Source organism: Eublepharis macularius, chromosome 16, assembly GCF_028583425.1.
Source record: "Eublepharis macularius isolate TG4126 chromosome 16, MPM_Emac_v1.0, whole genome shotgun sequence".
NCBI classification, from domain to species: Eukaryota; Metazoa; Chordata; class Lepidosauria; order Squamata; family Eublepharidae; genus Eublepharis; species Eublepharis macularius.
Window position 1 is genome coordinate 31541383 of NC_072805.1, and position 14519 is coordinate 31555901.

The 14519-nt window shown below is 46.1% G+C and overlaps 1 protein-coding gene across 1 annotated transcript; it reads left to right on the forward strand.

The window, feature by feature from the left end:
- The first annotated feature begins 1518 nt into the window (after nt 1–1518).
- LOC129343878 (C-factor-like) lies at nt 1519–13948 on the forward strand. Its single transcript, XM_055000260.1, has 6 exons — nt 1519–1668; nt 7397–7448; nt 9263–9450; nt 10363–10521; nt 11918–12022; nt 13785–13948. The coding sequence occupies exons 1-6, from the start codon at nt 1519–1521 to the stop codon at nt 13896–13898; spliced, it is 768 nt and encodes a 255-aa protein (XP_054856235.1). The 3' UTR covers nt 13899–13948.
- The last annotated feature ends 571 nt before the right edge of the window (nt 13949–14519 follow it).

Genomic DNA, 14519 nt, shown 5'->3' on the forward strand with positions numbered 1-14519 from the left:
CAGGTCTGTCTTTTCTATTATATAGCCCAACCTGCACTGAAAACAGCTTTGTTGATCTTGGGATAAAGCAACAATTTACCAATTTATACTATGACAAAGAATTAATGCGGTAGGTATAACCTACTGACAAACTTATTAAAGTGACTAAGTGCAAAGCAGGAAAAGATTCTTTAAGAGTACATCAATGATCACATATACAAAACTATAAATCGTGAAGGCAAGCAGCCAAGCACAAATGTTGTAAACAGTAAACCTAACGCAGATATAACATTTACATAAAAATAGGTGCGAAAGAGACCAGACAGTCCAATAAGGTAACCGGAAGTCACAGTAAAGTCCAGAACGGTACAATGTTCTTTATGAGTTTATCCTTTTATCTTTTCTTTTTCATAGAAGAAATAAAGATGGCAAGCTTCCCAAGGCTGAAGACCCGACAAGGAACTGGTCATCAAGATGCTTGTTTCCAAGGAGCTTGCTTCATTGGGGGGGTCAAACAGACCTTGCCATCAGAAACCACGCTGACGCATCGCTATTCTCACGCGGCAGCTGGCCGCACCCTTTCCTGAATCCAGTAGCATCTATAAGACTAGGGTATGAGCTTTCGTGAGCCACAGCTCACCACGCAGATACAGTATCTGAAGAAGTGAGCTGTGGCTCACGAAAGCTCATACCCTATCACTAATTTTGTTAGTGTTATAGGTGCTACTGGACTTTTGCCCTTTTCCACTGCTACAGACAGACTAGCCCCATGGCGCAGAGTGGTAAGCTGCAGTACTGCAACCCAAGCTCTGCTCATGACCTGAATTCGATCCCGGCGGAATCCGGGTTCAGGTAGCCGGCTCAAGGTTGACTCAGCCTTCCATCCTTCCGAGGTCGGTAAAATGAGTCCCCAGTTTCCTGGGGGTAAAGTGTAGATGACTGGGGAAGGCAATGGCAAACCACCCCGTAATAAAAAGTCTGCCAAGAAAATGTCGGGATGCGACATCCCCCCATGGGTCAGTAATGACTCGGTGCTTGCACAGGGGACTACCTTTTACATACAGACAGACTAACATGGCTACCCATCTTGATCTTACATAAATAAGGCAGCTTGGTCTCTTCCAATATGAAGGCTGTCACACCAAGCCATAGTAATCATGACCAAGACAGGTCACTAGCACCTGTTTGTTTCTTTGCATCATGTTTCGTCTCGCTCAGTTTACAAGAGGTGTGCTTTTTCCCCCTTGCAGCAGTTCTCTGAGTTTGAGTAGGTTGAGAAAGTGACTGGTGCTACATCACCTGGTGAACTTCAAACTGGGGGCCTGAATTTGCAATTTGGCCACATCTGCAGCTTTTTGTCAGTCCTGCCACAGCCTGGAGTTTTTGTGCTGGTTAACACAATCTATTCCAGCAAGTCTTGTGTAACGTAGAGAGGATGCTCATCTGAAGGTTCTCAGGCTGGGAGGAGGTGACTAATCGTAAGAACAGCTTCTTGGGCAGGGAGGAGATGCAGAAACCAGAAACTGAAGTCTGAGAAGGATGGCAACCAACTTCACTGTCCATAGCGTTCTGGTGACAGGGGCAAACAGGGGCATTGGTCTAAACCTTGTGAAGCGATTTCTGAGCCTGCCAGCCCCACCCCAGTGGGTCTTTGCTACACACCTGAAGAACGATGAAGCAAAGTTCAAGGTGAGAATTGGGAATATAGCACTGAAGAGAGTAGCTGATTTAGCCTGTTAGATCAGCTAACAAATACCTAAGCATCTGGCTGAGGTGGTTGGTTGGGAAGGGAGCACAGTTCAGTGTCTTTCTAAAGTCCCAGGTCTCTGATGTCTCCAGTTACCTTGGGTAGCAGGGTTAAAGAAAGAGTTCTGTATCAGACCTTGGTGAGCCACTGCCAGTCAGAGAAGGTGGTACTCAGAGCCAAGCTACAAGTGATGCCTGACACAGGTTGGACACTTGTCAGCTTCCCTCAGGTTTTGATGGGAAATGTAGGCATCCTTGTCTTGCAGCTGTAATGGAGAGCCAAGCTGTAAAACCAGGATGCCTACATTTCCCATCAAAACTTGAGGGAAACCGACAAGTGTCCAACCTGTGTAAGGCGTCACCTGTAGCTTGGTTCTGAGTCAGGTGGACTAGTGGTTTGCCTCCCTCAGGGGCAGTTTCATGTGTGCCTCTGAAAGTTCTTGCCACCGTAAATGGTAGTTAAGTGTGGTGTCCAGCTGAACCTTTGCTTTAGAAGTATCTATCCTGATTTTCTCCGTAACCAAGGACCCAAAGTAACTAACAATAGAATTAAAAACCACAACCATGATAAGCTATTTAAATAATATTGGCATGTGTCCTACCAGTGTAGTGTGCCTTTGGGTGGTTCCCACCCCAGCAAAGCTATGTTCTGCTTTTGCCTGTTTGCTGGGGGGTTTTTTTCTGTGACTGTTCCAGTGTTATGAAATAGCCTTCCGGTGGAAATCACGTCTCTGTCTCTCTGTCTCTGTCTCTGTCTCTGTCTCTCTCTGTCTCCCTCTCTCTCTCACACACACACACAAAGTTTTGGAGGACTTGTAAAACAGAATTCTTCAGAAAATCCCTTTTGACTCCTTAAAATTGATTTCTTTATGAGTACCTTGAATGTTAAAGCTTTTTAAACAGTGGTTTTAATTTCATTGATTTTAGAATTAGCTTGTTGGTAGAAGAGCACTGTGGTGCAGAGTGGTAAGTGGCAGTACTGCAGCCCATGCTCTGCTCATGCCCTGAGTTCAATCCTGGTGGAAGCCAGGTTCAGGTAGCCGGCTCAAGGTTGACTCAGCCTTCCATCCTTCTGAGGTCCATAAAATGAGTACCCAGTTTCCTGGGGGTAAAGTGTAGATGACCGGGGAAGGCAATGACAAGCCACTCTGCAACAAAAAGTCTGCCAAGAAAATGCCGTGTTGCGACGTCCCCCCATGGGGATTCGGTGCTTGCACAGGGGACTACTATTTTTTTTAACCTTTATTGTTGGCAGCCTTGACTCCCAGTTCTCTGGGAGAAAGGCAAGCTTACCAAGGTTATAAATAAAATAAGTGAGGGGGCTCAGCTCCACTTGCTCCCCCTCTTGCTTTTTATGTGGAGTACCTGCCAGCCATCAAGCTCTGCCCTTCTACTTGTCCACCTATGCTTTGAGGAACAGATAAGGTTCTATGCATGTGTGTGTAGGGGGGAAGTAACTGCTTCTCCCTCTTACTCCTTCTCTTGCCTGCTATCCAGCCCAGCCCAGCCAGGAGTTCCTAGCCTATGTGTAGAAAAATGGCCAGTCAAGAAGGTTAGAAACATAGACCATGAAGGTACCCCAAGGGTCATCTAGTCCACTTCCTGTACTATGCAGGAAATTCACAATTATCTCCACCTCCCTCAGTGACCCCTGCTCTATGCCCAGAAGAAGGCAAAAACCCTCCAGGATCTCCACCTAATATGGCCTGGAGGAAAATTCCTTCCTGACCAGAAGGAATTACCCTGGAAATATAAGAAACGGCCATGAGAACCAAGCACCGGATCATCCATTCATGCACTCCTTCTTTTGATCTGTGTACATTCATATTAAATTAGAGGATCATCATAGCTGTCAGATTACCATCTAGCCTCTTCTTAAACTTTGAGCACAGGCTGAGCTTTTTAAAGGGAGAGATCTCTTTACTAAAATTCATACTTAATCACTAGAGCACGAGCAGGGCTTTTTTTCAAGGGGAATGTGGGGGAACGGAGTTCCGGAACCTCTTGAAAATGGTCACATGGCTGGTGACCCCACCCCCTGATCGCCAGACAGAGGGGAGTTTAGAGTGCCCTACGTGCCACTCCAGTGGTGCGGAGGGCAATCTAAACTCCCCTCTGTCTGGAGATCAGGGGGCGGGGCCACCAGCCATGTGACCATTTTCTCCGAGGGCAACCCACTGTTCCACCACCTCTTTTCCCAGAAAAAAAGCCCTGAGCACGAGTACATTGGACAAGTATATATCACGGGTTTACTGAGTGTTACAGAACTAAGAAAAATAAAGCAGTAGGCTAAGTTGTGCAGCTGCTGGTGTCAGCTTGGCATCCCCTCCTCAGGATGGAGGCAGACCTGCTGGAACTCTGGAAACAGAGGCTGGTCAAGACAGATTTCACTCTGTTCTCCCCTCTTGTTCCCAGAGCCGAGCTTATGCGTGCCTCTGACCTTTCAACCTGTCCTGTCCCAGCAGATTTCCCTCCCCCTATTTTGATTGTGGGAGTGGACCCCCACATGAATTACTCTGCATTCTTCTCTCCAATAAACTTAGAGTGCCAGTCTCAATTTTTTTTTAATGGATTAGATCAGGTGATCCAAATACCCATCCATCTAGCCTCTTTCTGGCAATTGAGCAATAGTTATCTCCATGCAAAAAACTCAGCCAGCAATCTGAGCTGTTTATACCCTGCTCCCAGAGAAAGAATGTTTTTCTCTCTCAATGCATCTTCCACCTCTGTGTCATAACACCACTGACCCCCCCCAGGAACAAGATTGTGGGTATCTTAATGGGCTGTAGCAGGTGAGAGAAATGGGTAAGTCCTGCTCTACGAAGTTCACAAATGGCTGGATATGCCCCAGGATGAGAAAATACTTCAACCCCATGTGAGTTGTGGGGAAACTGAGGGCCAAACTACAAGTGACGAACGACACAGGTTGGACACTTGTCAGCTTCCCTCAAGTTTTGATGGGAAATGTAGGCAGCTTGGCGGAATGTTGGACAAGTGACAGTTGACAAGTCCATTGGACAGCAGTCGGAGAGCCAAGCTGTAAGACCAGGATGCCTACATTTCCCATCAAAACTTGAGGGAAGCTGACAAGTGTCCAACCTGTGTCAGGCATCACTTGTAGCTTGGCCCTGACTCCTCATTCTAATACACTCAAGGCCTTTCCTGTGGGTAAAGCAAAAGCGCAGGGGCCTGGCTCCATCAGAATCATCCCCAACTCCTTCCTTGGATTTGCAGCTTTTGTAGGGAAAGAAGAGAATCTTATAGAAGCACAAAAAAATATATGTGCTGGGTAAGTAAAACCTGCTCCTTTTCGTGATATTTGTCCAAGGGCCAAACTAGATGTCACAGCATCCATGCATCCAACTTGTGGGTGCCAACACCATTATAGAGAAGAATTTGGCCATTTAGAAATGCCTCTTCTCTAAAATGGTGTTGGCATCCGTGGGTTGGACCCAGGGATGCCGTAAACATCTAGTTTGGCCCTAAGGGGCATAAAGTTTTCCTAAGGGGAAAACTAAAAAGTGCTTGGGCACTATTTTTTTTAAATGAGAATTGACTTTAAATAGGTTGAGTCTGTGTTCGTGCTTCTTCAATGTATTGGATTGACTTACAATGCACTCTGAAGTTCATCGCAGCCACAACATTTCTGGCTAGGAGACTTGTGAGGAGTCCGACATTGCCAGAATATCAGTCCTGTTTCACTGGGCTTCTGATGTATGTACAAACCAATGAGACTGGCAGGGCTTGTGTTGTATTCTGGACCACTTCTACTGTGTTCTGGGCCGAGCACAACAGGAAACATTTGCGGTGGTTCTCAGAGGTAGAGATTGTGGCGAGGAGACGTGTGTGATTGAAGGAAGGGATGTTCGGCAGCAAGAGAGGCAGGAGATTGCATTACGTTGCACAGTGGGATATAACAGATTTTACCACTTCCTCTTGAATTACGGCCTTTGGTCACTTACTTAAGGGTTATTTGCCCTTGGATGCTACTAGGAAGAGATTTCTTCACCCTCTTTGCTTTCCTCACAGCATCATGGCGATGTAGTGCCCAGGTTTCCCCCTGTATATTCTATGATCTTTCTCAAACTTCCGGTGTTTGGGGAAAGATTGCAACAATGAGATGACATGCGTGTGGATGAAAAACTCTAGATATTCCCAATGCGGCCTATATTGAAGCTAGATTCCCTGAGGTAGCTATTCCCCCCCCCCCTCTTCCAGTAGGGTTCCCAACACTGCCTCAGCAAATGCTGGGAAATTTGGGGGCAGTGTCTGAGGGAGGGCATAGGTTGGGGATGATTTGATGTCACTTCTGGATGACACTCTAGGCTGCCGACTCTAGCCTCTATGAAAAATTAGAGTGTCACTATGTAGAGACCATTTTTTTCCTCCTGCTCCTCATTTTGTCAGGGGTGGAAAATTGGGGCTGGGGGGGCAGTAATTCTCTACCCTGGGCAGATAAACGGGTGGCCCCTGGAGGACTCTTTTAAAAAACTGCATTTCACATATAATAGTTTTATAATTTTCTAACAATCTACTTCTAACATCATTGTGGGGATGTAAGGGGAAAGGCCTATGTTTACAATGGAAGAGACTAGAGATTTTTTAAAAATAAAGGCTATAAATTCAGAGAATCTGGTGGACTAATTGTTATAACATCACAAAGATATGTCAGTTGCTGATTTTTAAAAAGAACATATGTCTTCTAGTCAGGGCTTTTTTTCTGGGAAAAGAGGTGGTGGAACTCAGTGGGTTGCCCTCGGAGAAAATGGTCACATGGCTGGTGGCCCCGCCTCCTGATCTCTAGACAGAGGGGAGTTTAGATTGCCCTCTGTCTCGAGACCAGGGGGTGGGGCCACCAGCCATGTGATCATTTTCAAGAGGTTCCGGAACTCCGTTCCACCGCATTCCTGCAGAAAAAAAGCCCTGCTTCTAGTGTTGTGGGGGTGGGAAGTGGCCACTACGGTGGACTAGGGCAGGGAAAACACTGGGAAACCCGCCATGTGGTGCACCTTTCCTAAAGTCCCAACTAAGGGGAGGGCAGAATAGAGGTTTATAGAGTTAAGCATGGGGTAGAGAGAGTAGACCAAACTTTTTCTCCCTCTCCAAAAACACTAGAACTTGAAGGCATCCAATGAACTGATTTAGGATGGACAAAAGGAAATTATTTCTTTACATGATGAGTGATTAAAATATAGAATGTGTTGCCAGAGGGTGTAGGGATGGCCCCAGGCATAGATGGCTTTAAAAGAGGGGATTAGACAGATGGATGGACAATAGGTCTATCAGTGAATATTAGCCATGGTGGCTAAAGGGAATCTCCATATCCTGAAAACCTCTGAATACCAATATCAGGAGGCAACATCAGTGGAAAGCCTTGGCTTCTATGTCCTGTTGTTGGCCCTCTAGAGAAACCGGTTGGATGCTTTACTAGATGAACTGCTGCTCTGGTCCAGCAGGGCTCTTCTTATGTTCTTTAACCCCATGGCCGCCATGCGGCATCGGGAGCAACGAGGAAACCACAGAACCCTGTCCCTGCTTTTATCATTTGGAAATTTCTGAATCCTCTTTTGGGACTTAATTTCCTCTTTACCGAGGACAACAAATGTGTGCCTGCACAAAGACCTAGACAAACAACAGTTACGGTAAGTGTAACACTGTTTTCTTTTTGCAGGACTTAAATGAATTGAAATCCCAACACCGGAACCTGGAGTTGCTGCAGTTAGGTAGGTATTGCATTCTGCATTTCCTCGCCTTGCCTCTATGATTATCAACAGTTCCAGTGAACTGACTACTGTCAAAGTGTTGCTGAACGTGTTACTCACGAATCTGCTTTCAACAGAGCCCAAATCTGGATAGGATCCAATGCAAAAGAATTCCGGTACACGAGTGTGACCTCCAGGCAGGTAAACACCCCTGCATCTCTTCACACTGCACACGAGTTGAGTTATACTCTGTTCTATCGAGAGCCGTATTGCCAACTCTCACTGGCAGCTAATCTCCAGGCTCTCTCAAGGGTCTTTCAAATCATCCTGATCCTTTGAAATGGCAGATCAGTTATCACTGACTGAGCCACAGTCTCTCCCAGTTAAATATACATGAACAGATGAGCTGCTTCCGATCGACTATCAAGGTCAGGATTGTTTACTCTGACTGGAAGCAGATCTCTAAAGTCTCAGGTCTGAGTCTTTCACATCGTCTACTTCTTAATCTTTTAACTAGAGATTCCAGGGATCAAACCTTGGACCTTCGGCATGCCAAGCAGATACACTACACGGGGGACCCACCTCAAATTCAATCCAAGTGTAGGTTTAATATCCGTTCCAGGAACTCAGAAGTCTATTTATTGCCTTTGCCAAGAAACATTACATAAAGTACAAGGAAAGGTTCAGGCTACGGTGCTGGACATGGAGTCCTTCATTGGCCCTGTTGTTCCAGATTCCTCAAAGGATCAATTAATCTGGATTTACAAAGGCCGCCTGTGGAGCTTAGATGGTGGATAAATGATTGTATCTTTACTGATTTCAAAACCTGCTATTCCCGGCAACACCTGCTCTCACTGTGACACACAACGGACTCCACACCCCAGGGGAAGCATTCACTTTCCGTTTCCACCTGGGGTGTGGAAGATGTCAGCCTGTTCAGTGGAATTGACAAGTTGAGGTTGCAAACAGGTTCACCAGGAAGGAAGCTCTTCTTTCCTGTATACTTTGGCAAATTTCCTGTTACTGAGCTTCTTGCGAAGTCCCTGAGTGGCCAATTTTAATAAATGGGCTCTCCTCCTCTACTATATTTCTAGGCCATCTTTTAATTATTACAGTAGTATCCAAGGTGTAGAATAAGAAGCAACCGTTTTAAAAATGCATAATGTCAGACTAGGCTTTTGGAAGATCCAGGTTTGATGCCCACTCTGACATGGAAACTTACTCGGTAACCTGGGGCCAGTCTATTGTCTTTCACTCTAACCTACCTCACAGGGCTGGAGTGAGGATAAAAGGCATGGGTGAACCATGGGTGCTGTCCTGAGCTCCTTGGGAGGAAGGGTGGAACAAAAATGTACTTATAGAAAGGTAGATAACACCATGATCGATGAGGTCCACGGGGCTGCGTCGGGGAGGACCCTCCGCGGGCCAGCCTGCGGGTCGGTGTTCAGGTGGAGTGGGCGCCTCCCCCCCTTGTGCACGGCCTAAAAAAAAAAGAAGGTAGATAACAAATGTAATACACTGTACATCATTTAAGAGATGCCACAGCCTTAAAACAGAACCAGCGTTAAAACCGTATCAGTTTAAAGCTAGTAAATAAAGACAGCAAGCCTCAACACAATAGCAGATCAGCCATAAATAGTTAGACTAGGAGTACAGATGTTTAGGTGAATTAAAAGATTAAAAACACTCTAGAACAGAACAGTTTTCATATATCTCCCAGAAAGCCATAGAGTTGAAAAGAAGCAAGGAGCCTCATGTGGCAAGGAGTTCCACAGTCTGGGGCATGGGACCACATCTGAGTTCTGAAAGTGTCTGCAAACCATGTTATTCTATAGACGTTACAAATCTTGAGAGTATCCAAGAAGCCGTTAAGCAAGTACAAGAGCGTGTTGGAGAATACGGGCTGACCTTGCTAGTGAACAATGCTGCCCTTCGGCTTGATGGCGACCTGGAGACTGAGACCGCTGAGCAGATGGCGTCCACATATGCCACCAATACTATTGGGCCTCATCAAGTGAGCCAGGTAAGCACACGCATCTGGTGCTCTGGGAAAATCTCTTACCTGTAATTTTCCCAGTAGAGGATTCTTTGTCCCATAATGGGAATCAACGGCTGAGCGTCTTGTAGGCTGAGTGAAGGCCGAGATGCATAACCAAACTGACATATTGAATGCATCTTGGCCTTCACATATTGCTTAGCTTCTTTGGTAAAGGAAGCTAAGCAAGTCTGGTTAGTGCCTGGATGGGAAAACCGCTCAGGAACTGTTGTCTATGCTATCGAGTTCTGTGCAAGACAGATAGGGCTATAAATGAACTTGATATCCATTGTGCATTTTAAGATCCCTTCCACGGCATTTGCTATTTCAAGCTGTGCCACTAGAGGGAGTGCATGCACTTCCTTCACATTAAAAAACCTCAGACTCGTCAAGATGCCTGCAATATACCTTGACAGCCAGCATGTTGGTGTGGAGACTTCCCTCGGCTAGAGCAAGAGAACTGTGGGCTCCAACCCGATGCATTAACATTAAGTCTGATTTAACATTTGCTACATGGTGACAACAACAGAGCTATAGCTAGGGTTACCAACCTCTCGGTGGATACTTAGGTAGGTAGCCACGTTGGTCTGCAGTAGAACAGCAGGATTCCTGTCCTTTGGCACCTTAGAGATTCCCCCTCCTGCAAATCGCCAGGAATTTCCCAACCTGGAGCTGGCAGCCCTAGCTACAGCTCTTGTTTGGTTATGCCAGGCCTCTTGTGCCCAAGAAATGCAGAGCACCTTCAAAAGGAGGGATCTCACGGTTCTATCCTCAGTGGCTGAAACTGTAACCCTTCACCTTCATACATTCTTGCTCTGGCCCCTTCCTCGTGGACACCCTTGCCTCTGCAGAAGTGCATTTCACAGCTCACCAACTGCTACTGTCTGTATTCTCCCCCAGGCATTCCTGCCTCTGCTGAAGACAGCAGCTCAGAGGAGCTCTCTGCAAGGACTGAGTTGCAGGAAAGCAGCTGTGGTCAATATATCCAGCAGTGGAGGCTCCATAGAACTCATGTTCCTCTGGAACCAGATGCAGAGAGTCGCTTATCGCTGCAGCAAGGTACTCATTGTGGAATACACACGAAATTCCTGATCACAGCAGGGAAGAATGCCCCTCTATCCCCATCTATTTCTCCAATGGCCTTTCCACATTCATTTTTGCATGCAAGTGATATGCTGCTTTTTACTGTTATTTATGCTTGCTTTTGCAATGTCTCAGCCATACATTTTATTGACTCACACTGTGTAATCCGCCTTGAGTCTCTGTGAGAAAGGACTAGAACTAACGTAAATAAACTATTTGTGGGAAAGTAGCACCCCTTGTGGTTGCACTTCTGTGGCAGGGATGCCATGTTTCTGGGCAGCAGGGTGGGATGAGGATTAGCTGCTCTTTGCTGGCATTCCACAAGAGGCATAAATACGGCCGTGTGGTCTCTGTGCACCAAATGAGCTCATTAAGCACATGCACCAAAATGTAAAGCTAAGCATTAAGTTTGCAAAATGGTGCAACCACAGAGGATGTTGGAAAAAGCTGTCACGTATGTTGCTACTGAGGTCCATCTCAAATAACAACAACAACAACAACAACAACCGCGCTTATATACTGCTCTTCTAGATAGAATAGTGCCTCACCCAGAGTGGTGAACAAGTTAGTGTTATTATTATCCCCGCAATACAGCAGGGGGGCCAGTGCTGAGAGAAGCGGCTTACCCAAGGCCACCTACTGAGCTCGTGGCAATAGCGGGATTCAAACCAGTAGCATGCTGATTCGCAGCCAAACCACTTAACCACTGTGCTACAGAGGATCCCAGAATGCTCAAGCAAGCCACATTTCACATGATAAGTCACACAATTGCAAAGGGAGAATAATTGAGTTGTCTGGCGTACAAAGTATTGCAAGGTTGAAGTTCTTCTTCTAAGAAAATGTGGATGGAAATGAAATAAATGTGTTCTTCTCTTGTTCATTCCTGCTGCCCCACCTCCTTCTTTTCTGTTTGTAGTCAAGCTGGAGTTAGGTTTTAACTCCTCGAGTGTAGAAACTTAACAGTCTGTAAAGTGCTACATGTATCAGCTTCAGGCCATGAAAGCTTTTGCCCCAAGGAAAATCTGTGAGTTATCGAAGTGCAGCAAAGGTTCTGTCTTTGGCTGCAACTAGCACAACCAGCCCCCTGGAACGCCTGGGAAGATAATAGCCGAGCTTTAATTCTCCTTAATGTTTTAATTGCTGGTTCCTACACTTCCTTGTTTCCGTCTAAGCTGTTAGATCCTGTGGCAAGGTCTGTTTTTAGCTCTGCTTCCAGCTTCTTAAGGTACTCCACACTTTCTCTTCCATTTTAGACCAACAGCATAGTGAAATCACGTCACTTTTCTAGTAATTATTTATCTGAAGCTTCCCTCCCTAACCCTTTCCCTAGCTGCATTCTCTGCTCATGGTGTGAGTGTGTTTCCCCCCACAGGCTGCTTTGAACATGCTTACCAAATGCCAATCACTGGTGTACCCGGAATATGGAATTCTGTGTGTTTGTATCCATCCTGGCTGGGTGAAAACTGGAAAGACAGAGGTGACCACTTAAACCTTTGAACAATTTTTATTGATTTTAATGCATGTTTGATTCTGCCTTTCCTCCACAGAGCTCGGGTGGTATAAATGGTTCTCCCATTCTCAATTTAATCCTTACAACAACCCTGCAAGGTTAGGCTGAGAGAAATTGACTGACCCTAACCAGTAAGTTCCAAGGCAAGAGGAGATTTTAACCTGGATCTCTCTGGTCCTAATCTAAGAGTCTCTCTACACGAGACACCTTGGCGCATGTTCGTCAAGTGTAAGGAGATGCAATGTTAGCCGGGAAATGTAGTTTTAAAAGGCAGAGCTGGAGGAGATCGCTCCTCAGAGGGTTTGTTAATTTAATCTTCCCCTCCCTGAAGGCTCTTTCAGTTTCACCTCTCCAGGCTAAAACTGTGTGGGATCTCAACCAGAGGACAGTGAGGAATGGAAATGTGCTGGAGCTGCCTTCCGAAGCCAGGCTTGGACCTGGAGTGATTATAATGGGCTGAAGTTTCCCTTCTGGCATTTCACAGCCGCTTCATACAACTCCAGTGTACAGCAAAGCCTTTGCCCTGTCGCTGGCTCTGTCTTGTTAAACTACCCTTCCCAGCTACCACTGCATCTCCCAACACACGTTCTTCACATGTCAGGTGTCTCGTGTAGAGAGACTCTAACACTCTAAGCACTTAAGTTTAAGAAAAGGCTGTGTATGTGCATGCATGGTCAGGAAACCAGTGTTGAGTCCTTTAATGGCATCTGGACACTTTAGCCTGCTGATGATTTATACAGATGAGAAAGGAGGAATGAGGAAGCAAACTGAGCAAGGCACAGCTACATCTTCATCCTTCATTGGAAGAAAACGAGCAAAATCTTCCCCTGTTGGAATCCTCGCTAGCTTGAATTGCAAGTGGCGTTTGTAGTTTAGTGGCAGGACACACTGCTTGTCAGGGATTTTTTTCTGGGAACGCATGCTCCCAGGACCGCACAATGACGTCACTTTGGGTCAGCTGGAACAGGGGGGGGGGGAGTTTTTTAAAGTTTAAATCGCCCTCAGTGAAAATGGTCACATGGCTGGTGGCCCCGCCCCCTGATCTCCAGACAGAGGGGAGTTTAGATTGCCCTCCATGCCAAGCAGTGCGGAGGGCAATCTAAACTCCCCTCTGTCTGGAGATCAGGGGGCAGGGCCACCAGCCATGTGACCGTTTTCAAGAGGTGCCGGAACTCTGTTCCACTGCGTTCCTGCTGAAAAAAAGCCCTGCTGCTTGTACTTTAGAGGGCCCAAGTTCAATCCATACTTGGCTGTCAGAGATACCAGAAATCCATGGGGAATGTGCAACGCTCTTGAGGATCTTCTTGTGGATGCTTCTTCTTTTTTAAAAAGAGTTTTATTGAAAAGTTTTTCCAGGTGAATAAAAGATACCAAGGAAAAAGAAAAAAATGAAGAGAAAAAAGCAAAACAAAAAACAATAGAAGTTAGAAATAGATACCAGTTTTCTCTGTGAAAACATGTATGCATGAGAGCTGGCATGCACGGCTCTCCCTTCCTCCATTTTTATCCCTGCAACAACCCTGTGAGGTAGGGTAGGCTTAGAGACAGTGACTGGCCTAAGGTCGTCCGGTAAGTTTTATGGCAAACGGAGATTTGAACCTGCATCTCCCTGGTCTTAAACCAGCACTCTAGCCACTGCACCACAATGACTCTGCAGTACCAGAGGGCGTCTGAATTGGCTGGAGTGTGTTTTTTCTCCCTGGCTTACAAGATCCTTCTTCTGTGGCAGGCGCCTCTGACTGAGGAAGAGAGCACTCAAGGAATCGTTCATGTACTCTCCACACTTTCCAAGGATGACAATGGTACCTTTGTGGACTGGGAAGGGCAGAGACTTCCTTGGTGAAAGATTTCTCTGATGACATCAGAGAGCATATGACTGAATCCAATAAAAACATCCCCAATAAAACCATCTAACCTCAAAGATAAAATGTCTTTAGCTTTTTCATTTTTCCTCACACGTTCCCATAGAATATATCCAACATGAGAACCTTCTGAGAAGGCAGGGAGGGAGAAATGCGAGGCCCGGTTGGCCATTCCCTCATTGACACAGCTTCTCTCTAATGCAATTGCAGGCGTGAAGCTTCATTTGAGAATTTGCATGAATGAGCTTTCCACGCAGGTTTGTCTGTCAAGGGGATATGATCCTAGGACTGCCTTCAGACCACATTGAGGTTTGAGTTAAACACCAGCTGAGTGTGGCATCTGAATGCTGGTTACCCTTTGGTTAGGAGGACCCAAAAACTAGATTTCTTAATCAGAATGACATCGCCATGTGTGAGTCCTGATTTGTAGTAACTTCAGTTAGTCACTGTCCAAATGCAGGAATCCCAGTGGAGTCCTGCTCATTCAATAACCCTTGACACCCAGGGCATGGAGTTGTAGTTGTAGAGTCGTCGTAAAAAAACCTTGACGCTCCTGCTGTCAGCTGTCACTTGAAGGAATCCAGGAATTCGGAGGCAATTAG